At 57.5% G+C, this 25,660-nt stretch overlaps 1 protein-coding gene across 2 annotated transcripts; it reads right to left on the bottom strand.

Moving 5' to 3' along the window:
• Window positions 1–557: 557 nt before the first annotated feature.
• On the bottom strand, window positions 558–21,947 carry SPDEF (SAM pointed domain containing ETS transcription factor). 2 transcript variants are annotated; one of them, XM_032253464.1, is made up of 6 exons: window positions 20,005–21,947; window positions 8,012–8,476; window positions 5,187–5,384; window positions 3,754–3,801; window positions 3,483–3,629; window positions 558–1,219 (listed from the first exon to the last, which is right to left on the bottom strand). In XM_032253464.1, the coding sequence occupies exons 2-6, from the start codon at window positions 8,445–8,447 to the stop codon at window positions 1,041–1,043; spliced, it is 1,008 nt and encodes a 335-aa protein (XP_032109355.1). In that variant the 5' UTR covers window positions 8,448–8,476; window positions 20,005–21,947; the 3' UTR covers window positions 558–1,040. The 2 variants fall into 2 exon arrangements, with proteins under 2 accessions (XP_032109355.1, XP_032109354.1); XM_032253463.1 differs by lacking the exon at window positions 20,005–21,947 and having other exon boundaries at window positions 8,012–8,887.
• Between the last annotated feature and the right edge of the window lie 3,713 nt (window positions 21,948–25,660).

A 25,660-nucleotide genomic window follows, 5' to 3' on the forward strand; every position in this document is an offset into this window, starting at 1 on the left:
CACCCACTCACGGGAGCTCACAGCTTCACAGGTGGCACTGCTGAGGCCTTGAAACAGAAATGGAAGCCAAGCAACCTCTCTTCCACCCTGTTAGCTGCAAAGCCAGTGTCCCATGAGGGGACTGAAGTGACCTCCTCCCCACAACTCCAGCTCCCTTAGATGGCCGAGCAGAGACAAGGGCCCTGGGCCTCCGGCCCACCCAGGCACAAAGCCCTGCTCTACAACACAGCAAACGGATGCGGAAGATGCTTTCCCCGCTCCGGTCCTGCACACGGACCTGCTTTAGCGCTGGCCCTGCCGCCTGCCTCTCAGCCCAGAATGGGATAGGCAAGACAAGGTGGCTGTTCTAGTCCCTCCTTCCCTCGTTGCCTTTGAAGACTCACTATCCCTCTCCCAGAAGCATCTACCGATCAATTATCCCTTTCCCTTTAGGCTCAGTCCACAGCCACCTCCTCCAGAAAGCCTCCCTTGGCTACTCCAGGCCCTGTGACCACAACCACGTTGACCATTGATGGCCTCGGGGCTGTGCCATTCACTGCACAGACACTGGGGACATGTCAGTTCTCTAGTATCTTTATTATCCATTCCCAGGGGCACTCCTGCCTCCCCAACTCAGGGGTGCAAACACCTCCCTGCACCATGCCGGGTGTGGTGCAGAATGGGAGGTAGGGCGATGGAGCAGAGAGAGCCCTGAACCGCCTGTGGCCTTCGAGGAGTCCCTGCCCTTCTGAGGATCTGCTCTGGGAATGCTGGGGTCAGAGGCAGGTGAGGGTCCTTTGTTGGTGAGCAGTGAACACTGACAGTAGCCCTGGTTCCTCTGTCCTCCAGGAGAGCAGCACTCCTGCCCAGGGGTCCCGTAGACCCCAGAGGGCCCACTTTTCCCCAGGGAGCAGTGGGGCGCCCCTCCCTCACTTTGGGCTCTGGGAGTTCAGAGCAGCAGAGCAGACTGCCCGTCTTCCCCCAGTGCAGGGCCTGGCTGGGGCAGGAGGAAGGCCCCTAGGGGCGGGTTTCAGGCCCTGGGCCAGCCACTAGGCCAGGCATCAGATGGGGTGCACGAACTGGTAGACGAGGCGCTGGGAGATGTCTGGCTTCCGGATGATGCCCTTCTTGTAATACTGGCGGATGGAGCGGCTCAGCTTGTCATAGTTCATGGCAGGACGGTTCTTGCGGATGCCCCACAGCCGGGCCACCTGGGCTGAGTCCTCAATTTTGAAGATGCCTGGGAGAGCAGGAGGGCCCCAAGAGAGCCAGCGGTATGAGTGAGGTGGCAGGAAGGAGAAAGACGCAGGCCACCAGGTCCGCCTTGAGGTGAACCAAGGGACCCCGTGCGGAGGCCACCCTCTGCTCGGGTGGGATGGGCTGCGGGGACCGGAATGCCTACTTGCATGGTGTATTTGCAGTGGGGGTTAAAGAAACGTGTGCAAAGCAGGTGCCGCAGGCCCCAGTGAATGGCAGAGAATACTCTGGAGTCACAAACCTCCTGGCGCAGGCGAGCCTGTGTACCTTAATGGGTTTCCTGGGGCCCTGTGGGCCTGGCCCTTGCCAGCCCCTGCTCCGTGTGGGGTTTGCATGCCCTGATCCAGAGTCCTGTGTGGCTCCTGGCAGTGCCCACGGCTCACTGAGCAAAAGCACCCTTCCCCCCCTACAGGTGTCTCCGTAGTTCCCAAGCCTGAAATGACCTCTTTGCTATTCTCAGGCAGTTCGGCCTGTGCAGCCCTTTCTGGCAGGATTAATTAATACGAGATGGTGGAGAGAGAGTGGACTTGGAGCTCAGCCAACTGGACTTGAGTCCTGGCTCTGCCATTGGCCACCTTCAAAACCTGAGGCTCCTTTTTCTGTCTGTGAGAGGGAGTTACATGACTACCATGCGTTATTGAGCTGTTACAGAAAGCGCTTACTTGGGACAAGTTATTCCATTGTTCACACCCTCAACTTTCATTCTATTAATAAACCCTCCAGCCCAGGCCCAGGCCAGCATCCCTTCTCCAGGGAGACTTTGCAGACCACCAGTTCTCCCCGAACCCCCTCCCTAGAACTCCACCATGGGACTGTGCCCAGACTGGCTCGCACTGTCTCAAATACACACCCAGGGCCACCACACCGTGCACAGGTGCATCTTCGCCACCACTCCCACCTAACTGACTCCTCCTCCTCCTCTTCCTCCTCCATGAGTCCTCCTGGACCTAGTCCTCCGTAAATGTCTGCTGAGCAAGTGCGGAACCAGAGCAGGTGCTGGCTGAAGGTTTGTTGGATGGATGAATCCAGTCCATTTTACAGCAGAGACGGCGGAGGTCCGGGCTCCCACAGCACCTATGGCAGGTTTCTCGGCTCTGAGCCTCTCTCTAAACACACACGCGCCCGCACACGGGCATACTTGCACACACACACTCCTCAAGCCCTGCACTCTCCAGGGTAGTAAGCCACCAGCCACATATGGCTCTCGAGCCATGAAATGTGGCTGAATTCGAAATGAAATGTGTTGGAAGTGTAAAATACACACTAGATTTCTAAGGCTTAGGAAGATACCTCATTAATAAGTTCTATATTAATTATATGTTGAAGTCTGAATAATTTATAATATTGGATTAAATAAATGTATTCTTAAAATTAAGTTCACCTGCTTTTAAACTTTCTCTTTTCTTTCTTTTTTTTTGAGACAGAGTTTTTGTTCTTCTTGCCCAGGCTGGAGTGCAATGGCTCGATCTCAGCTCACTGCAACCTCTGCCTCCCTGGTTCAAGTGATTCTCCTGCCTCAGCCTCCCAAGTAGCTGGGATTACAGCCACCTGCCACCACACCTGGCTAGCTTTTTGTATTTACTAGAGATGGGGTTTCACCATGTTGGTCAGTCTGGTCTCAAACTCCTTACCTCAGGCGATCCACCCGCCTTGGTCTCCCAAAGTGCTGGAATTACAGGCGTGTGCCACCACCCGGCCCAACATTTTTTCTTAGAGACAGGGTCTCACGCTGTCACCCAGGCTGGAGTACAGAGGTGAGATCACAGCTCCATACAGCTTCAAACTCCGGGGCTCACAGGATCCTCCCACCTCTGCCTCCTGAGTAGTAAGGACTAAAGTGTGAAGCACTGTGCCCAGCTAGAAAATTTAATATAGCAAACGTGGCTCAAATTCTATTTCTTGCTGGACGTCATTCGTCCCCCGGTGAAGCTATGATGTTTTGAGGGCAAAGACTGTCCCATCCCCAGCAGAAGCTTTCAGGCCCTCCTACGTTCCAGGCACTGTGCCGTACTAAAGCTCCTAAGCAAGACAGGGTCTGGCGGGAGACAGATATGGACACAGATTGCACACAGATCCCCAGGGCCGTCCCATGAGAGCAGCGTATTTGGCATCCAGGACAGGTGGGTCAGGTGGGAATCAGCTTCACCTCTCCGCCCTGCCCCCGCCCCCATGCACAGTGCCCGGCGGGAGCCCCCACCGCCTCCATGCTCGCTGCTCCTGCCGCGCCCCTTGGGCACCCCGCTCACCCTTTTCCTTGTTGAGCCACCTGATGAAGCGGCCGTAGCTGTGGGGCTTGAGCAGCAGCTCCTTGAGGAACTGCCACAGGTGGATGGGCTGCCCAGAGCACGACGAGTCCACCTCGCTGTCGGTCCAGCTCTCCTCACTGGTTGAGGCTGCGTGGCCGGGGAGGGTGGCGGTGAGTGGGAAGGGGAGGCCAGCCCCTGCTTCAGTGGCAGCCGGCCCTCCACCCCACCTGAGCCCCCGCCTCCAACCCTTCCCTGCCCCTGCCTGGCTCACCGAAGTAGTGAATCGCCCCAGGTGAAGTCCGTTCTTTCATCCAGGCCGCTGCAGGGCAAGGAGAGGGGGTTGGGGACCCAGGAGAGACCCCGAGGGTGGAAGAGGGGAGGCGCTTGGGTGGGACTGTGGGGCTATGGGAGCCCCTCTGTGGCTGGGGGTTACCCCTGTGGCTTCCTGCCTCCTGCCAACCTGGGGAGGCAAGCTGGTGACAAGGAGCTGCTTCCTGGAAGAAAATTCAGGGTTTCAGAGCTGGGAGGAGCCGTAGAGGCCTTGCAGGCATCACCTTGTTCAGATGAGGACATCTGACATGGGGGCTTGCCTAGGCTGGGGCAGGGCACTGTCTCTGGCAGGGTCATATCAGGGGGTCCTGTGTCTCACTCCTTGTCTCATGGAGCAGGCACCACCTCCTCCAAAGCACCCGGCCCTGTGCACGCAGCAGGCGGTGCCCAATGAGTTCAAGATGATTTAGACACTCAGGGGCTGACCTGCAGCCATTAGAAATACAGCGCAGGCTGGGCGTGGAGGCTCACGCCTGTAGTCCCAACACTTCGGGATGCCAAGGTGGGTGGACTGCTCAAGTCCAGGAGTTGGAGACCAGTCTGGCCAACATGGTGAAACCCCATCTCTACCAAAAAATAAAAAAATTAGCAGGGCGTGGTGTGGCACCTGTAGACTCAGCCTACTCGGGAGATTGGGGTGGGAGGATCCGATGTAACCGGGAAGTCGAGGCTGCAGTGAGCTGTGACTGTGCCACTGCCCTCCAGCCTGGGCAACAGACTGAGACCCTGTCTTAAAAAACAAAAGCTAAAATTCAAACAGGGCTGCTACATACAGACTGACGGGGGCAATATCCAAGACATACTGAGCGTGCAGGGCAGGGGACACTCTGCTACTGTTGATGTCAAAAAAAGAAAAAGAACTGCATGTATGTACATGTGCTTGAATATCCACAGACTTTCCCTGCAGAGATACTCAAGAAACTGGCAACTGGTTGCCTCTAGGGCGGGGGTTGGAAGTCGGAGGTCAGGAGTGGGCGGGAGACACTATTCATGGTACGCTACTTTTCACTGTGGTCGATTTTATAACATGCACATTTATTACTTCTCTAATAAAAAACAAAAAAAAAAACACAAAATTTTAAAAGGAAATGACTTCCTAGTGTCCACAATTGCCCCCAGCTCTGACATCCTGCATCCTCACAGTCTGACTTCTGCCTTTTGACCTCCCAGGTGCTGTCCCAAAGCTCTGGGGCCTTGACCTGGGCTCGGAGTGGGTCAGGATCCAGGAGGCAGTGGCAGCTGGGGCTGAGATTCAGAGTGGACTCCAGGCAGGGGCCAAGGGGCTGCTGCCCCAGCAGAGGGCAACCTCCTGGCCGGCATCCTGTCCCTGACTGGAGCCCGGGAGGGGCCGCTCCCACCCATGCCACGTCCTACCTGACTTCCAGATGTCCAGGTGCGCGTGCAGCACATCCCCGCCCAGGGGCGAGCGCTGGCGGAACTGCTCCTCCGACATGGCGCACAGCTCCTTGCCTGCCAGCTCCTGGAAGGCCTTGCCCACAGGGGGCAGACGGTACTGGTGCTCTGTCCACAGGAGCCACTTCTGCACGTTGCCGGGGCTCCAGTCCACGGGATCTGGTCAAGAGGCACCCCCTCAGCTCAGGGGCAGCCTGAGGGCACCACCCCAAATATGGCACCCCCCTCTGTGATGGGGCACCCACAGGAACTGCTCCTTAGGGTAGAGATAGGCCAGGTCCGGACAGGCCCGTGAGGGCCCCTGTGGAGGTGGGTACCCAAGGAGAGAGTGGGGCGTCAGGAAGGAACCAGGGCCCTAAAAACTGAACTTGGTTCAGGGTAGGGTAACCTGGTGCATCTGTACTGCCTGCCTCACCCAGGCCTTGGGTCCTCCCAGATCCCCCCCACCTCTCCAAAGGACCTTTCGAGGGAGCCCCAGCCCTGGAGGGACAGTGACATTCTACCAGAAACACCTGGGCTTCTCCCTCAGGTACTTCTTGCCTTTCCCAAACCCCTCAAGGAACCAGCGACACACCTACCTGGGAATTAGTCTTAGAACCCCACCATTCCCTCCAGCCCCTGTATCTTACAGATGAGGAAACTGAGGCACAGGGCACTCCATCCCCTTGTCCTCCCCGGAATAAAGGCCTGGACACACAGGAGCTGCCCCATGCACGTGTTGAATAAGTAAATGGCAGGGCACAGGGTAGTCATGGGCAGCCACAGGCCCCAGAGGCCAGATGTCTCCCTGGGGCGCTGCTCTGGGGTAAGCCTGATAGGCCTACAGGTGGGGGCCAGGCTGGTGGGCATGGTCACAATGGGGCCTCCCAGTGAACACCGTGGTCCAGCCAGTGTCCCAGCTCGGTGACCTGCAGGCTGGGCCACCCCTACTTAATAAGCCCATTTTCCTCCCCGAGGTCAAAGCCATTTGTTTCTGTTCCCATTGTTCATGGAGCAGGGCCCTCCCCTCCCTAGCCCTGTGGGTAGGGAGGTCCGTGGGAGAACTCCTGGAGTCGGCTGGCACGGGCATTGGGCAGCCGGAGGACTGCGGCATCGGCAGGAGCAGCTTCCAAAGATGTCAACCGGAAGGCTTTGGGGGCAGGGGCTGGGCCTGAGGGATGTGTAAAGACCCCTCCTTCCCAGAGAAAGCTGCACAGAGTTGGGCGCTGCAATGCCAGGGCCTAAAGACCAAGGGACATAGGTCAGGCCTGCCTAAAGCTGGAGAGGGGATGGCAGGACAGGACTGGAGACTCAGCAGCCCTGCCGCCCACAGCATCAGCTCCGTAACCACGCCTTCCAGGTCTGACTGACAGACACATGTATGCCCGCCCTGGGAGAGTCCCTCCTCATAAATAGAGATATGTTAAGGCTGGGTGCGGTGGCTCATGCCTGTAATCCTAGCACTTTGGGAGGCCGAGGTGGGTGGATCACCTGAGGTCAGGAGTTCAAAACCAGCCTGGCCATCATGGAGAAACCCATCTTTAAAAAAGAAAAAGAAAAAAAAATAGAGATATGTGTCATCAATAGAGATAAACAGAGAAATGTGTCACCAGACGAGTGACACATTATGTATCGATGATCTGTTTCCCTCACTATAATGTCAGCCCTATGAACATAGGGACTTTGTGTTGTGTTCACCACTCAATTCCCCAGTCCTAGAGTAAAGCTTGGCATACTAAGAAGTGCTTGTTGGCCAGGAGAGGTAGCTAACGCCTGTAATCCCAGCACTTGGGAGGCTGAGGCGGGTGGATCGCCTGAAGTCAGGAGTTCAAGACCAGCCTGGCCAACATGGCGAAACCCCATCTCTACTAAAAGCACAAAAATTAGCCAGGAGTGGTGGTGGGCACTTGTAATCCCAGCTACTGAGGAGGCTGAGGCAGGAGAATCGCTTGAACCCAGAGGCGGAGGTTGCAGTGAGCTGAGATTATGCCACTGCACTCCAGCCTGGGTGATAGAGCCAGACCCTGTCTCAAAAAGAAGAAAAAAGAAATGTTTGTTGAACAACTGTTTACACTGAGCATCAGTTATATTCAAGGTGCTATCCTAGGATCTGAAAATGGAGTGATGAACAAAACAAATGAAAATCCCTGCCCTCATGGGGTGTACATTCTAGTGGCAGACACGGAGAGTGAGCAAGATCAGTAGATGCTGTGCAGCACGTCCTGAGAGGAAGCAGGTGGGAACAGGAGGCAGGGATGTGGGCAGAAATGTTTCTTCTTTCTTTTTTTATTCATTTTTTGTTTATTTTCTTTACCATGTCCTGCGCTCACGGATGTCAATTTTAATGGAGGGGTCAGAGAAGGCCTCATGCAGATGGTGCCATCTGAGCCAAGACCTGAAGGAAGTGAGCCATGCAGATATTTGGGGGAAGAGCGCTCTAGGCTGAAGGAGCAGCAGCCTAGTGAGTGTCGTGGGAACCACAAAGAGGCCAGTGTGGCTGCAGCAGAGCGAATGAGGGGAGAGCGGAGTCCAAGAGGACATGGGGGACACAGAGTTGGAATTCGTATCATCCAGCACCTACCAGTGGGGACAGTAGGCTGGCATGGTTGGGGCACAGAGATGGGTGGAAACCCTCCCAGTCCAGGCTCACAGCTGACTGTGGAGAAGCGCCAGCAACCCCGAAGCCACCCGAGGTGGGGGCAGAGGTGGGCAGAGTCCATCCAGCAGTGCCCCAACCCACCCACCCCAGCGACCTCAACGTGGCCCGCGACCCCTCTTGCGGAAGCGGGCACGGGGAGAGGGCTCACCTGCGGTGATGTTGAGCAGCTTGCAGGCCGTCTCGATGTCCTTGAGCACCTCGCCCACCACCATGGACTGCACCTGCTCCAGCGAGTGCTCCTCCAGCGCCAGCCCGCTCGGCCCCAAGTCCAGGCTGCCCCCTGGGGCTTGGCTGTCAATGACTGGGCACTGCTCAGGCTCCTCAGGCGGCTCCTCCCGACTGCTGGCCCCAGGGGCCTTGGCTGCCCAGCTGCTGTCGTCAGGGCACAGCATGTCAAAGTAGGAGAGGTAGAAGGCAGACAGGCCCTGCTCGGGCGTGGCAGGTGGACTGGGGCTCCAGTCCTGTCTCTCGAGACCCACTGCCCCGGCTGCCACCTTCTCCAAGCCTGTCCGAGACACCGAATCGGGGGGCAGCAGGAGGTGGCTGGGAGACACGCTGCTCAGACCCGGGCTGGCGCTGCCCATGCCGCTGCTGTTCGGGCCGGCGGCTGCGTCTGTGGAAATGAAAGAGGACTCAGGTCTGACTGCTTCTCCATCCCCATGGGGGCTGCTAAGCTGGTTAAGGGAATGAGGGGCCCTGTGGACAGTGGGCTGGGCCTGGGACAGAGCTGGGTCTTCCGGGTCATTGGGCAGCCAGGCCATGGTTGGGCAGACAGGCCTTCTGGCTGGGAAAGAGCGAGGTGGAGTGGGAAGCCAGGCTGGGTGGGGGCGGCAAAGCTCCACACATGGAATGTGTTCAAACGGCCTTCTGAGGTTCCTGACCTCATTCAGCCCTCACAATGGAAGGCATAATTGGCCCCATTTGGCGGATGAGCAAACTGAGGCGGGGACAAGGAGCCCTCAATGTCCAAATCTTTCCTGCTGTAGCAAAGCTTGTTTTTCTTTTCTTTTCTTTTCTTTTTAGAGACGGGGTCTCGCTATGTTGCCCAGGCTGGAGTGCAGTGGCTATTCACAGGCGCCATCCCACTACTGATCAGCACGGGAGTTTTGACCTGCTCTGTTTCCGACCTGGGCCAGTTCACCCCTACTTAGGCAACCTGGTGGTCCCCCGCTCCCAGGAGGTCACCATATTGATGCCGAACTTAGTGCGGACGCCCAATCGGCATAGGGCACTACAGCCCAGAGCTCCTGGACTCAAGCGATCCTCCCACCTCAGCCTCCCATCTCAGCCTCCCACCTCAGCCTCCCGCGCCACCGTGCCTGGCACAAAGCTTGATTTTCTTCTGCCCTTGATAAGGACAGGAGCAGAGGTGGCAGGCAGAGGCCACCACCCTAAAGGTGACCATCATCTTCACCAGCAGGGGAGAAAAGAGAGGAACAAGGTGGGTGATGGGGTAGAGACCCTCTCACGCACTGGGGAGTTGGCCAGCCCTTGCCCTCCCACAGGGCTCTCTGGGGGATCTAAGTAAACTCTTGAGGCAGCCACTGAGCAAGAGCTCACAGGTTTGCTTGTCTCCCCACACCCGGGGCTGGGTGCATAGTACCCACCTCCCCTTATCCTACGTTGGATGGTGCTGCCCCCAGGGCCCCTCCCAGCTCCCGACACCCTCTACTTTCCCCTGTGCCTGGAGGAGCGCACATCCTCTTGGAGGCGGTGCCACAGGCTAGGCCTTCTAGGGGAGAGCGGGGTGGTGGTGAGAAGGGGCGGGGCTCCAGGGAACATCAAAAACCCTTAGCAACTCAGGCACCTGCTCCTCACTTCTGCTCCAGCGCCCTCCAGGGGTAACCATTTGGCCTCAACACAAGCAGTCAGAGGCCCTGCTCCCCATGGGACACCCAGGCTCGGTTTTGCCCAGGCCCTTTTCCCTGAACCCCACATTAGAGTGCACAGTTTGGGTGAGGAGGGGGCTGGAGAGGGGCAGAAGACCCAAAACCCCAGGATATTCTGGAATATCAGTGATGTAGGGGCCTGAAACTTAAGACAGGCCAGGCACAGTGGCTCACACCTGTAATCCCAGCACTTCGGGAGGCGGAGGTGGGTGGATCACCTGAGGTCAGGAGTTTGAGACCAGCCTGGCCAACACGGTGAAACCTGGTCTCTACTACAAATACAAAAATTAGCTGGGCAGGAGGCTGAAGCAGGAGAATTGCTTGAACCCTGGAGGTGGCTGCAGTGAGCTGAGATCACACCACTGCACTGCCGCATTCCCGCCTAGGCGACAGAGCGAGACTCCATCTCAAAAAAAATAAAAATAAAAAAATAAAGACAGAGGCAGAAGATTACCAACAGTTATATGCTTCCAATAGTACAGAGAACCAGTTAGAGAGGCGGAAAGGGGCAGATAAACCTGTTAAGGGCAAGTTAATTGGTGTCCTTTCTCGGGGCTATTTAGATTCTCAAGCAGTGGTTCTCAGAATGCGGTGCCTGGCCAGCAGAACCAGCGCCTCCTGGGAGCTTGCGAGAAACTTGGATTCTCAGGCACTTCTGAGCCACTGACTCAGGAGCTCTGGGGGAGGCCCTGCAGTCTGGTTTAACTGGCCTCTTGGGTGATTCTCATGCATGTTCAAATCTGAGGATCACTGCTTTACAGGCAACCGGCTAGTGCTTTAAACACTGAAATCCTCTCTAACGGTGGCATTTATGGTGCCACTGGGACAGCGGGCAGGTAAGGGGTCTCCCTGGTCCAACTCCAGTCACACTGTGGGGCTGACCCGCACAGCCTCCGTATGCAGCTGGCATTTGCCTCTGCCTCTGCAGGTGGGACAAGGGAAAGAACCCAGTTTGGAAGACACCTCCAGTTCGACAGGGCCACAACTAGCCCATTCATCTTCACACAACTCAGAAAATGGCACCACTTCCCCCTGGATAGTGCGGCTTGACGAATGGAGCCCAGGGAGAACTTCAACGCCCACTGCCCACCCTCCTTGTGCAGTGCCCAAGCTTCCCAGCGTTACATGGCAGGCCTGCAGTTGACCGAGGTGGAGAGAATGCCAGCAGGAGGGAAAAGTGTTCCCTTTGAATTCAACTCTCCCATTCAAGGGCTCCTTTAAGTGACAAGGAAGGAAAGGTCAGGGTGGGGAGGGGTAGGCAGAGACTGAGGCGGGGCTGGGATGTGGGGGACAGAGGGCAGGCCTGGAATCATTTCAAGTCCTTCTGTGCAAACACTCGTGTGTGCTATGGGCCCACATTATTTACTCAGGCAGTGCCAACAGCTCGCTCTGCCCCTGGGCCCCACCCTGGCCAGTGCCCATGCCCTACCCACTAGGTGGCTCCACCCCTGGGGAGCCCCCCTGCAGCCCCCGTCCCCCCATCACCCCCTCCCTGCCTCCTGCCCGGTCCACATCCCCAGAGCCCCCATGCCTGCCACGTTAGGACAGTTTCTGCCAACACCCTGGGCACCATGCCAGGGAGACCGAAGCTTTTCCAAGAGGCAGAACTCACTTCCCTTGTGGCCCTCCTGTTTGCTTGGCCTCAGCCACAGGTAGGACGGGAGGCAGCTGCTGCGTTTCAGGGCTTGGTTTCGTGAGGGGTCGGTGGGGATGAATGGGCAGGGCAGTGGCAGTATTTGTCAGGAAGGGATATAATGACACATCCTTGACACATTTGCTGAGTGCGTGTGAAGCCCTCGTATCTGTCCCTTCGCCAGGAGAAAGGCAGCACAGGCCTTATTCTTTTTTTTTTTTTTTGAGACAGGGTCTCGCTCTGTCGCCCAGGCTAGAGTGCAGGGTCACGATCACGGTTCACTGCAGCCTCTACCTCCTGGGCTCAAGTAATCCTCCTGTTTCAGCCTCCCAAGTAGCTGGGACTACAGGCGTGCGCCATCATGCCTGGCTAATTTTTTAAATCTGTTGTAGAGACACGGTTTCACTATGTTGCCCAGGCTGGTCTCAAGCTCCTGGGCTCAAGCAATCCCCCACGTCAGCGTCCCAAAGTGCTGGGATTACAGGCACGAGCTACCTCATCGGGCCCAGGTCTTATTCCCATCATTATTTTGCTAATGGGAAAGTCAAGGTGTAAAAAGGTAAATCTGCAAATCCAGGTCTTCTGACCCCTGGCTCAGGCTCCTTCCCCCTCTACAGCCCACATGCCAGCTTGCCCTTGCCCTCTATCTAAATGCCAAGGAATCTTCCCCCCAAGCCTTGGTCCTAGCTCCAACACTTCTCTGATGAAAAATAAGTTAATGGTTAACCGTGTGTCTGGAGGAAAGGTTCGGCTCTCCGCAGATTGCTCTGTCCCCAAGCAGCCAGGTCTGGAGTAGGGGCGCTTGGCTTACTGGTCAGGGAGTCAGGGCTGGTGTGCCCGACCTGCAACTCAGCATCTCCTCCAGGCTCGGGGCTGGCCTCGGGAGGGAAGAAGGGAGAACAGCACCATGAGGCCCTGGCAGGGATCACCAGTGCCACGTCCAGGGCTTTCACCCACATCACCCGCACTCCTACCCACAGCCAGGGTGACGTGGACTCCAGAGCCCTACTTCATAGATGTGGACAGTGAGGCTCAGGGAGGCTATGCAGCCTGCCCGGGGTTCTTCCTGGCCAGGCGCGGGCTCTGCTCACTGGACCACATTCTCTCTGAGGCTCATGCTCTGGCCAGTCCCATCTTCCTAGGGGATCTGCCCACCTCCTGACCGGGCTCCTTGATGCTCTGAACTCTGTCCCCACCTCTTGGCTGTTCATTCCACCCCACTGTTCATTTCCCTGCAGCACCCTTTCATTTCTGTGCTTGAGAATCTTCCATGGCTCCCCATTGCCTTCCCTGCCCCATCCCAATGCCTGGTGCCCACCTCTGGGCCCACCTCCTGCCTAGCCCAGGTCAACAGAGCTGGAAGGGGCCATATATTATGTGATCGTTTCATAGATGGGAACGATGAGTGGGGAAGGGATTCACGTGCATATTAGCGGCAGGACCTGGGCTGGAACTAGGGATTGACACAGTGAGCACAAATTCAAGCTCTAATGAGAACACCACTTCATACCCGCCCTGTGCTGTGGGCACAGCATGGCTATTTTCTAGGATGCCCTTTCCTCCTCATCACAATTCATCCCAAAGCCCTCCTCCCATAGGGAGCCCTCCCTAACAGCTCCCTCCTGTGCTCCCAGGCTCTCCTCATCTGTGCCATGCAATTCAGCCCAGGATGAAATCCACAGGTGACGATCCGCCCGGGGGGAACACATGTGCACTGAGAAAGCTGAGGCTCAAGGAGTGGCAGGGAGGTGCTCACAGTCACACAGCACAGCCAGGGCCAGACAAGAGGCCTTCTGACACTCAGGCCACTGCTCCGTAGGCCGAGGGTCCTGGGATGAGCCAGGCGTCTGCCATGTCCAGGTTTCTCAGAGGGCAGATCCTGGCATTCCTAGAGCCCTGGCCTGCCAGCCCCAGGGGCTGCCGTCTCCTGAGCGATGCCTCCAGCTCCCAAACCTCGAGTTGATCTCTTCTGGATTAAGCCACGTGTCTGGATTAAGGCTCGGCGTGTCCTGGCTCCCTCCTGCTCCAGAGGCCCCGGATCCCACTCCAGACAAAGAAAGTTTGGTAACAGCTGGTAGAGGCCAAGGCCCAGAGGCAGGACGGGATTGGTGGGGTGGCAGCCGGGGGGTTGGCCACCTCGGCCCCTTCTCTCAGTGCCTCCCATTCCCCCGGGAAGGAAGGTTAACGAAAGACAGCAGAGGGATCCAAAATTGGAGATTTGGCGCAGTGTTTCATGCCACCACCCTGCCTGCTCTCACCTCTCGGGCCAGGAATATGCCCCTGGAACCCTTTGCCTCCCAGGTTTTCACTCCCACACCCCAACTGGCACCAGCAAAAGATGCCCTCCCTGACAGCTCCCGAACCACAGTTTCTGGGAACAGAGTCACCTGGGAGGCCTTTGCTAAGGTCCCAGGTCACTGTGGGGTTGGAGCCTGTCTTCCACATCCTGCTTGGTCGGGACTCTCAGCCCCCACCTCCTGGGGGGATGGTGGTGTGGGGTGAATGTACCCTCACCCCCACCTCAATCCTGAGACCCAGCCCTCCCAGTGCCCAGGACCCCGGCTTCAGTCCCCATTGAGAAGAGCTCTAAGGGAGTGACAGACATGGCCACTTGGCCCTGCTGCTCAGCCCTCTGCTGGCCTCACTCCAGGAGGAGTGATGGGGAACAGACCTCCTCTGGCTTCCCTGCTCCCCCCGCCCCCGACCATGGCCTACTGAGATGGCTGTCAGCTCCTCCCTCCATCCATCCAAGCCCCTGGGCCCCCTTAAATGGACTGAGTCAGGGGGCTGTGGCGGTGGGACCAGGACTTGGCCAGGAGCCGTGCAGAGTGGGCAGCACCTTGGAGAGGAGCAGGGCTACTAGGGCCGCAGGAAGCCCCAGCCAAGGCCACTGACCAGGCCCAGAAGCAGCAGCATGTCCGGCTTCTCTGAACCCCCGGACCCCTGCCCTGCCCCATCCCCTCAGGGCCCCAGCCCCTCCCTCCCCTGCCATTCCTCCCACCCCTTCTCTGCCCCTCCAGCTCTCCCATGGGGAGGACTTCGCAGCAACCTTGCCCGTCAGATTGCTCTTCAAACTAGCTAGATCCAAAAGAAGCACCAGACCCTTCCGGATGGCCCACCCTTCACTGCCCAGAGTACCGCCTCTGCCCACTGGACAGCCCACCCCACTGCCCAGGAAGGGGGCCCAGGCTGCCACCTCTGGGTCGGCAGCTCCTGCACTTTCTCAAGCACCCATGGTGGCCATCTCCAAGCACCTGGTTCCCCAGGGTATCCAAGGGCAGAAGAAGGGAGGTAGGCTCAGGAGAGCAGCGAGGTGGCAGAGTGAGACCTCACTGTCTGGACTCAGCGTGAGAGTGGAGGAGGTGGGTTTCTTCTAGACCCCCTGGCTTTCCCCACCTCCTCCGGGCACAGACCCATCCAGGCCACCTGTCCCCCTAACTTCTGCAGGAGCGCTGCTCTGTGTGAGGTTCACCTCGGGGAGCTAACTGGAGCCCAGGAGCTGGGGTCTGTGGGGAAAGTACAGGGGAGGGGATGTGGTTTTGTGGGGCGGAAGGTGGGTGAAGCTGGGGCCGGGCCACATAGCGGGAGGATGGGGCACAGGAAGCCAGGGGAGCTCAGTGGGTTTTGCTCTTCCCACAGTTCCCACAGGCAGCAGGAACACATCCACATCAGCGAAGTCTCCTCCGTGCGCCGCTGCCTCGGCAGCCCAGGTGTCCACACACACCCTCACTGACACCACTTCCAGCGCTTTCTGGGACAAGAGGAAGGTCACACTGAATGGACTGCTTCGCCAGGCTCTCCCAGCTGGGGCAGCCACCATTATTCCCACTTGACGGAAAAGGGCGCTGTGGCCTGCTACAGGGCGCCCGTCAGTGCATGAGCGAGCAGGGACCCGAACTCAAGACGTGGCTCCACCCTCCTTTCTGCTGGTGCTGGCAGGCCCCAAGCCTTCCAGCTCCTAAGGTGGCCCCTGCTGACCATCCCTTTTGCCTCCCCTCAGGCCATCTGCCAACCCAGCCCCACAGCGGTCACCTTGGTGGGGTGTGGGTGGCACAGGTGCCCACAGCCTGGAGGTACAGAGGCCCACCGCAGCCCCAGGCGGGCCATCATAGCTGAGTTTGCTCTGATGGGGGATGTGAGCTGCAAGAACTAGAGCCCTCAGCTTTGGGAGATGCAGTTCATGCCCTGCCTGTTCCTCTGTAGGAGACGCTGGGTGAGGCCCTGCCCCTCAGTCTCCTGCTCTGTAGGGCAGGGCATCTCTGAGGACTTTTCCAGCCCGGGCACTGTCTGGATGCTATGACCCAGGACCCTCATCTTGCTGTCAGCCTGGCTTTGGGCACTTAAAGGATGGTGGAGATGCAGAAGGGGACACCTGGGGCTTCCTTGTAAACAGCTGACACTTTTGGCAGGATGAGGGGTGTGGCTGGGTGTCCCCCACTGTCCCTAGGGTTGGTGTCTAGAGGCTCTGAAAGACTTGGCCCACCCTTCTAAAGAAGCAGAGCTGGCTTCAGGCTGTCCTGCACCTCATGAGCTGCCCGTCAGGCCTGGCTCCCTCCCCAGCAGCAGCACCTCCCTGCCTCCTCCAGCCAGGAGGGACCCCACCCCAGACAAGCTTGAGGCTTGCAGTTAGTTGCGCTGATGGGAGAGAACCCGGTTTCCTACCATCGCAAGTACAATTCCTCTCAACTTTCAGGACTTTCCAGAAACTGTCATTCACATCTTCCCTCAGCCCTGGTTGAGCCCATGTGTGTGTAAATATATTTCACTTCTCAGTGCCCCAGTCAGGCCTCTTTGCCCCACCAAGGCTGTCATGGCCCCGCCAACTGCACACACATCCCAACTTTGTGATGTGGCCCAGGTCACATGGCTGCCCCTCTGGAACACTCTCGTCCTCACACCCACGTCGCACGTACACTCCTTGAAGGACGGCCACAGCACCTTCCCTCTTCTCTGCTCTCCTCCAGCCCTGTATACACCACACCTCCCAACCTGCCACAGGACAGGGGCCGTGAGGTTTCCTGGGTAGCTCTCCTCGGCCCTGCCCAGCCAGGCCACCGAGTTGCTGAGGGCATGAGAACACAGGGATGTCCCCGGAGCGCTGCCCCTCCTGCCTATGGCACCCTGGCTGATCTCAGCCTCAGCCTCTTCAGCAGTGAAATGGGGACTCATAAAGACAGCTGTGCCTCTGGGTTTTGAAGTCACCAGGCAGCACGGCGATGTGAAAAGCCTTCCCATCTCCCAAGAGGTGTGTGTCCACAGTGGTTACCGCTGTCTTTATCTGTTTCTGCGGCCCCCTCCAGACCCAGCAAAGGCCAGGAAGGCAGAGGCCCCCCTCACACCTGGTTGCTGATCTGTAAAATCTTGATGAGCTGAGGGGAAAATCCTACCTGAGACCTGATCCCCAGGCCCTGGGGCACACCTCCAAGCTAGGAAAGGGATGTTAGAACAAAGCGAAGGACTCCAACATCACAGACGAGAAAAGTTCAGAAAGATCTGTCCTGGAGGCTAAGAATAGACATTGCTTCCTACAAGGTTGAGATGTGCAGGAGCGGGTTATTGGGGTTATCAGGGCCGCTCCCACCTGTGAAGTATCAGCAGAGACACATCCCCCTTATGTCCTGGCACAGAGGGTGGGCCGGGCAGAAGGAGCTAGGTCCCAGCAGCCCTCAGGGCAACTTGCTACCCCAGGAGCAGAGAGGCCTGGGCCTTGCCCCCCAACCAGTCTCAGGCGCTGGAGCCCCAGCCTGGGCAGTCCCTCCAGCCACCTCTCCCGTGTGCCGGAGCTGGAGGGAGGAGGAGGGGGCTGTGGTCCTGGTGGTGCTCAGAGATACCTCACTGCCTGTCATAATCCCGGGGAGGCCTTGGTCCCATCCGACCCCCAGCAGAGTCACACTAAGGTCCCCGGCTGGGGAGGAAGGATAAGCCTCTCCCTCCCCAAGCCTGGAGGCCCCCCTCCATGTCCCCACCCCGGCCACTGAGAGGTGGGAGAGCAGAATCTGGCAGGGGGCGCCTCCCAGGCTGAAAACACGCAAAGTAGCCAAGAGAAGGAGCCTGGCGCTAAATGTCAGGAAGAGCCCAGGGCAACTCGGCTTGTGCAAAGTTTGCTTTGGGAAGAGTTGTTCCACCTGACAGGCCACTCGCTTGGCTGGGGGCACAGGGTGGGGCATGAATGGGGTGGGGGTGGGGACCAGGGGAGGGTCCCAGACCAGGTTTGATCCCTGACGCTCTGCTCTCTAGCTCTGCGGCTGGGGCCAGTGACTCCGCCCCCTGAGACTCAGCTGTGCTGTCTGTTAAATGGGCTGCCAAGAGCATGTCTTAAAGGGTTGTGGAGGTTGAGACGGAGGGTGAATGGAAAGCATTTATGATGGGCTGAGCGTGCCTGTGTGAGGGGGGCCCTGGGAGCAGGTGAGGGGATCAGCTAGAGAAGAGAAAAGAGAGAGGGAATGGGGTGAGGAAGCAGGGGGAGCAAAGGAAGAAGCAGGCAGAGACGGCAGGTAGCGGGTGGAGTCTGGGGGAGCTGAGGATGGCGGTGAGGGAGGCCGGGGCCCTGTCCTGTTCTCTAGCCCAGTCCAGGCAGCTGCAGGCGTCACCCACCCTCCCTGCCCTCTAGGAGGAGCCAGAACCAAGAATTCCTGCCCCTCCCACTTCCCCCACCCCAGCCCAGGAGACAGGCTGGCAAATCTGACTCCTACACCGTCTTCAAAGCCCGCTCAGGTCGTCTCCTCCATGAAGCCTGCGTTAATAGACAACAGCCTTGTCTAACCCTCTCGTCTCACAGACAAGATGTTGCAAGTGCAGTGAGGAAAAGTGACCCGCCACGGTCCCACACAGCGGGACCTCACCCATTCCTTCTTGCCCTCCACCTAGAGGGTCTCTGTCCCCCTGTCTGCCTGAATTAACTTCCCCAGGTTACACTCCGCGGCATCGAGTCACTTAGCACAAAACTGCTCTAATTGTTTCAGGGCTATTCACCTTATACTTGCAACCACCTCGGTGGTGAAAAGTGGGTCCCAGTCTTTGCACTTCCACCAGCATCACATCTTCTGAGCATTGATTGAGCACCTACTGAGTGCAGCCTATGCCCTCGGACTTGGTTGACGGAGAAGCCCTGTCTAATTCAGAAGGTCCTTGTGAAAACCGAAGTGTTTATAACTGATAGTGTGCAATAAACAAGTCTGGTAGATTTCAGCTCTGCATGCCCGGGGCCTCGCTCAGAGGAAATGTTTGTACGTGCACTCTCAGGCTCTCAAAGCGGAGGGTGGTCCCCTACCCAGTAAGACCACGTCCTCCACAGCCCCACCTCCCTGGGAGCTCTGAGGATGCCCCCCACCATTTGTCTGTGAGTTGGGGTGGTGGGACTCCAAGCTGGAGGTCCTTGGCTCTGGTCCCTCTTGTGGGTGGGTGGGGGGAAGCTCAGCCCAACTGGCCTGATTGAGCCATGGCCTGAGCCTACCTATCTGGCGGGGCGTCTCCTCTGCATCCCTGCCCACCAGCTTGGGCCTGGGGCAGCCTGGACGCCTGTTTGCTTTGTTACTCAGCTGAGCAGCTGGTGATGGAGAGATGCAGCTTTATTGGGGAGGCTGGGGCAGGAAATGAGGTGAGTCCCAGCCCTGGCTGAGGAGGAGGAGAAAGCCCATGGCCATCATAAAGGACTCAGGCTACTTGCGGCTTGGGGCCTGGGTGTGGGCTGCTGGGTGGCCTCAGAATCATGATAGGTGAGGTGGGGGATCTGGGCCTGTCCATCCCCCACACACACACACGCACACATGCATGCACACACACGCACACACATGCACGCACACACACACACACAGCACACACACACACTGTGGCCAGCCTCAGGGTCACCCAGTCACCCAGGTCCTTCAGCTTCCCACACTGTCATCCCACCCCCCACTTCCTGTCTCCCCACTGCAGGAATCTGACAAATTTTGGAAATGAGCACCTTCCAGGGACCACTAATGCTGCTTTCCTTGTGTGCCAAGACCCGGACCCAAGGCCCTCAGCTTCTCCCGGTGTCCAAGGGCTCAGAGGGTGTGCTCGGAAGTGACCACAGACCCCTGGCTCCTGTGGCGACCCCTGCCCAGCCCAGCTCCTGCACTCTGGACCTGTCTCCCCTGCCCCGACCTGGACCCAGCCTTGGCTCCAGCCCTGACCCACCAGGTTCCAGCGATCCCCTGCCCTCTGGTGACCCGACACCAGGGAGACCCTTCTCCTGGCAGAACAGCTGGGCTGGCAGCAGCTGCAAAGCCACTTGTGTTTTGCTAGCCAAGCAGAACTGGCCGGGTCTCAGGGCCAGGGGCTCTGCACCTGCACAGCGGCCTCCCCTCCCTCAGGCTGGGTAGGCTGGGCTCGGTGTGGGGTATCCCAGGCCTTGCCAGGCAAGGGGGCTCACCCAGCATCTGGAGTTGGCCCCAGGGAGGCAGTCTGGGCAGCATGAGGAGGGGGGCAGGGAATTCTGAGGGTAAAGGGACCCAGGTCACAGGGTCACTGATGACTGGGAGGTGAGCTCTAGTTGGCAAAGTGCGCCCCCCTCCAAGTCCTGCTTGCAGTCGCCCACCCCACAGCTGGCAGGGAAAGTCCCCATGCCAGGGTACCTGCACCTCCCATCAGACTCACCTGTTAGCTGCCTGGTGCCCAGGGAGCTGTCTGCTGCAGTACCAACTTCGGAGGCCAGGAAGAGGTGTGGGCAGCTGGGGCCACTGGCGTGTCTCAGCCAGGCATCTGGGGGCCCAGCAGAACCAGAGGCCAGCAGGCCTGGTGGCAGAGGCAGCACTCGCGTTGGCTACTGGGGGCCTGGCCACCCTCAACGGGTGGCTCTCTGAGGTCTCAGGGCTGTGTGCCTGTAGGGAGTCCCCTACCCCCAGCCCAGGGCTACCTGCTGGCACTGTGGCAAGGCCCAGCCTGAGGGGCTTGCAGGGGGGTGGCAGCAGGCTTGGGGGACTGGGTCTGCGGGGCAGTGTGGACGCAGCAGAGTGCAGGAATGTGCTGGGAGGAAGTCAGACAGCCGCGAGATGAAGAGCTGGCCAGGGCCCGATTTCCCATTATAAGTAATCCTTCCTTATTTACCTGAACAAATACACTCCTTGCTTACCTCAGACCACAGGCAGGCTCCCGGTTAACCCTTGCAGGCCTCCCCCACTTGCTTGGGGATCCAAGCCCTGACAGCCAGGGGACTCATTCATTCACTCGCTCATTCACTCATTCACTGCTTGCTGTATAGCTACTGAGCTCACATTACATGCAAGGCACAGGAGATGCATGGAGTGGGAGCAGGGCTGGGGTTGTAAGATGGATCAGCTGAGGGCCAGGGACAGACAGGTGAGCAGCAGTGGAGATCCAGAGCCACCCATGCCCTGATGGAGGGCTGTGGGGGCACTGAGGGTGGGCATCAGCCAGGGAAATCAGTGAGGGCTTCCTGGAGGAGGTGCTGTCTGGATACCCAGGCCAGGGATGGAGAGTGCATCAGAGAATCCTGGGGAGGGGTCCTGAGGCTTGTGGGCCAATCCCCACCTGGTGGGAATGGTGTTCTCCGTGTCCCACAGGGGCCTCATGCAGGCCTGTCATGCAGTGGCGGTGAGGAAGGACTCCTAGCTCGCCTTCCCAGGCCTGCAGTGGGGACCAGCCAGCAGCAACTTGCCCTCCCACAGCCCCAAAGGGTGACGGCAGGGACATCACACAGGACAAGGGTACCCACCACCAAGCGCCTACCGCCCCAGCCTCTCTCCCTCCATGAGCCCACGGGGGCCACAGAGTCCAGCTTTTGGCTTCCTCTTTGTCCTGCCCTGGAGGGTGGTCCCTGGAGGCTGGGCCTTCCTTTCTCCAAAACATCTCAGAAGGGCTTCAGGTACCTGCTACCTCCATTCTGTCAGGGGAGAAAGTTCTGTCAGGGGAGAAAGTTCTAGATAACGCTGATTCTCCTCTTGTTTCAGAAGTCATTGTGTAACCGCGACAGTGTGAGTATCCTGGAGCTGCAGGCGGCTCCCGAGGCCTTTAGAACTCGCCCCTCACCTTCACCAATACCCATGTTCTCCAACATAAGGCTGCGCTCTGCACCCCAGGGAGCCCTGTACTTGGCTGTTATCGTTACTGGCTCGCTGGTGAGGATCAGTTATCAGTCATTCTCCAGAGAAGGCAGGGGTAGGAGGGGCGGAGGAAGGGGAGGTAAGGTCCTGAAAAGGTACGCCCGGCCGACCACTCCTAAGCCAGTGGCCCAGCCCTCCAGGGTCAGTAAAGAAAGATACCCTACTTTTCCAGGTGGACCTCCTTCCCCTAGAGTGCGTTTCTGTGCCTGCTCCTCTGCCGGCCAGGCCCCCCCTCCCCACTCTTACAGAAGCCTGGTTTATATCACAGCATGCTGATGCATTAATAATAACGGCCACTGCTTAACAGGCACTTACTGCATGCCAGGCACTGTTCGGTGCTCGCAAGATGCTAAGCTATTAATCATACTGTAAGTACTGTAATGTGGGTAAGTACAAGGAATAACTCATGAATGTTGATTGAGGCCGGGTGCTGTGGCTCACGCCTGTAATCCTAGCACTTTGGGAGACTGAGACGGGCAGATCGCTTGAGGTCAGGAGTTCAAAACCAGCCTGGCCAACGTGGTGAAACCCTATCTCTACTAAAAGTACAAAAAAAATTACCAGGGCGTGGTGGTGGATGCCTGTAATTCCAGCTACTTGGGAGGCTGAAGCAGGAGAATCACTTGAACCCGGGAGGTGGAGGTTGCGGTGAGCCCAGATCATGCCACTGCATTCCAGCCTGGGTGACAAAGTGAAGCTCAAAAAAAAAAAAATGTTTATTGAGTGGATGAGGTGTAAGAGATAGCTGTCCATTCTCCCCTTTTCCTCAGTAAACAAGGCTTGATTTTTTTTTTTTTAATTTATTTTTGTAGAGACAGGGTCTCCCTATGTTGCCCCGGCTGGTCTTGAACTCCTGGCCTCAAGCAATCCTTGTACCTCCGCCTCCTAAAGTGCTGGAATTATAAGCATGAGCCACTGTACCTGGTCAATGCCTGGTTTTTAGCTGGGCATATGGCAACCTAGAATTAAGACCATCCCAGCTTCCCTTGCAGCTAGATGTGACTCTATGACCAAGCGGAAGTGTCATGTGCCAAGATTCTAGGAATCTTACTTAAAAGTAAGCTGGCATGTACAATTAACTCTCTTCTTCCTTATCCTTCCTCCGTCTTGCTGTGTGGAATGCAGCTGTGATAGCTGGCATTCTGGCTGCCATCTTAGACCATGAGGACAAGAGAGTAGAGCAGCGAGCTCTACTCTCGCTGTAGAAGCGAGAAGGAGCCCGGGTCTCTCAGGATTGTATAAAACCTCCATACCAGCTATAGACTTCCTGCCTCAGGACTTTTATGAGAGAAATGGACTTTTCACTTCTGTTAAGTGAACAGGGAATTCACTTAATAAAAGGGAATTATTATTCAAAGCCAATCCTAATCCTACCTTAAATAGATAAGAAAATGGACAGACCTATGAAGACACAGCATTCTTGCAGCCAGAGAAGATACCTCACTGCTAGGTGGCACTGGGAAGGGGTATGGTCATACCATGGAAAACCTTGACCTTGGGAAGGCTGCCCCTTGAATGTTGGGTGTGGCCTCACTCAAGGCTCAAGGGAGCACCTCAGAGAGTTCTCCTGAACGGATGGGCCCAGCTAAGCTGTACCAGGCGTGGGCAGGGCCTTCACCCATTCAAGCCTGGAGGAGGGAAACAAATATTGCTTCTGGAAACTGGAAAAGGTCCACCAAGAGGGAGCAAAGGAGGGCTCCTCCATCTGCTCAGCTGGGATCACACAGGCCCCGCCTCCAAGAGGCTGCCTGCGGTGGACATCAGTGGTGTGCCCAGGGTGGGTTGGGTGCCCATCTAAGGCAATGCTGGTGGGCTCCAGGGAAGAAAAGGCTAACTTTCCCAATGAGGGACTTCTGGGTGACGCACGTCCTCCTGACACCCTGACCCACCGGGGGTGCTGTCTTAGCACCAGCTTGGGATTTGATCAAGTACATGTCCTGGTTCTGCCATTTTCCAGCTTTGTGACTTTGGGCAAGTGTCTGAAACCTGCTGAACAGTCACCTCCCATATCCAGAGAACCCTGAGAGCTACCGTGAGGAGGGAGAAAACGCTGGTGAAAGCGCTCCATGAACCTGGCTGCCCCGTTCCAGTGCCTCGCTGACCACCAGCTGCAGCCGCGTGCTGGACAAAGGCCATCTAACTCTTCACTGCAGCACTTCCAGGTAGGTGTTGCTATGCTCATTTTTCTTTCCTTTTTTTGTTTTTTTTTTTTTGAGAGGGGGGTTTTTCTCATGTTACCCAGGCTGGAGTGCAATGGCGCGATCTCGGCTCACCGCAACCTCCGCCTCCTGGGTTCAGGCAATTCTCCTGCCTCAGCCTCCTGAGTAGCTGGGATTACAGGCACGCACCACCATGCCCAGCTAATTTTTTGTATTTTTAGTAGAGACGGGGTTTCACCATGTTGACCAGGATGGTCTCGATCTCTTGACCTCGTGATCCACCCGCCTCGGCCTCCCAAAGTGCTGGGATTACAGGCTTGAGCCACCGTGCCCGGCCTTTCTTTCCTTTTTTTTAAGACAGAGTCTCACTCTGTCACCCAGGCTGGAGTGCAGTGATGGGTTCTTGGCTCACTGTCACCTCTGCCTCCCGGGTTCAAGCAATTCTCCTGCCTCAGCCTCCCCAGTACCTGGGACTACAGGCACTCCCCCCACACCTGGCTAATTTTTGTATTTTTAGTAGAGACGGGCTTTTACCATGTTGACCCGGTTGGTCTTGAACTCCTGACCTCAAGCTATCTGCCTGCCTTAGCTGCCAAAAGTGCTGGGATTACAAGTGTGAGCCACTGGGCCAGGCATATGCCCATTTTTCAAGGGAAGAAATTGAGGCTTGTACATTTAAAATGTCATGCCCAAGGTCATAGCTGGGAAGCAGACTCAAACTCAAATCCCTAATTTCCATGATGGCCCATGCCCAGTAAGACCCTGTTGCTGCTCTCGCGCCCCCTCAGGGTCAAGTCCCAGGTCCCTAGAGTAGGTCGCTGGGTCCACTAGACTTCCTGCCTCCAGCTCCCTGGGCTGGACTCCTGTCTCTCCCTCCTCTGGCCAGCTCTCATCAGGTTAGATGGACCCCTCCTGTCTGCCCTCCATCCAGACCCCACTCACCAGCTGTGGGCGATGCCTGCTCCATTGCCACTCCTTCCAGATCTGGGGTCCAGTACACAACCCCAGCTGGCCCAGCGTGACTCTGTCCTGGAACTTTTCTGCAGCCTACTGAGATAACGAATTCTCTCTTGCAACTAGAGTTTCCAAGCCTTGACGTGTGAAGTCAGGAGCTGCTACCCCCAGGGAGAATTTGGACAGCCAGAGGAGGAGGAGCCAGCGGGAGCCAGCCCCGCTCCTGACATCGCTGTGGGAACACCTGGATGCACCCCCGATTTCCTTTTCCTGTCGTTCAAATGGACTTGAGTTCCTCCTGTTTTGGTGGAGAGAATCCCCGTCCTTCGGAGGCCCATTTCAAGAGCCCTCTCCTCCAAAAGCCTTTCCTTGTCCCCTCCAGTCCTTGCAGACCTCACATGTCCCAAGTCTTTGTTCTCTAATTCTTTCCCCAGTATTTCTTCTTTCTTCTCAAGATTCTAACTCCTCGAAGGCAGGGATTCTAGAGCAGCTGGCAGCATCAGACCCAACACACCAGTTTCTGGAGCCACTGGCCTGAGCTTCGTCCCCACACTGGTCCTCTCTGGCCCCTGGCTCATCAGAGGCGAGTGTGGAGAGCACCGGGTGGGGCTCAGGGCCCCGGGCTCAGTTTCTGTGCAGTGTAGCCATCGACAAGCAGCGGGCTCACGAGTGAGTCTCAAGCACCCTGGGTCTCCCTCGCCTCCTCTGGGAATAGGAATAAAAACACTTGCCCTGCTGGCCTTGCAGGTGGGGTACTGTGATGAACGACTGTCAACGGGCAACGGAAGTGGGTGCGCTCTGGAAAGCGTAGTCCATCTAGGTCAGCCTGCCAGATGGATTCCTGCCTTCCTAGCTTCCTTTCTGCCTCCATCTCCCTGCGCCCCCATCCTTGCTGCGTCCTGCCCTCTGATCAGCTAGACTGGAGATGGAGGCAGAGACAAGGCTGGGACCCATGGCAGCCACAGGGACATGCAGCTGCCAGTTAGTTCCTGACTGACACAGGGCCCCACCCCCAGACCCGGGCTCTAGCTGCGGGAAGGCTGGACAGCTGCGGGGAGGGTGCCCCCTATTGGGGTG

Source organism: Sapajus apella, unplaced genomic scaffold (genome assembly GCF_009761245.1).
Source record: "Sapajus apella isolate SASKATOON/1434 unplaced genomic scaffold, GSC_monkey_1.0 scaffold83, whole genome shotgun sequence".
Lineage (NCBI taxonomy): Eukaryota > Metazoa > Chordata > Mammalia > Primates > Cebidae > Sapajus > Sapajus apella.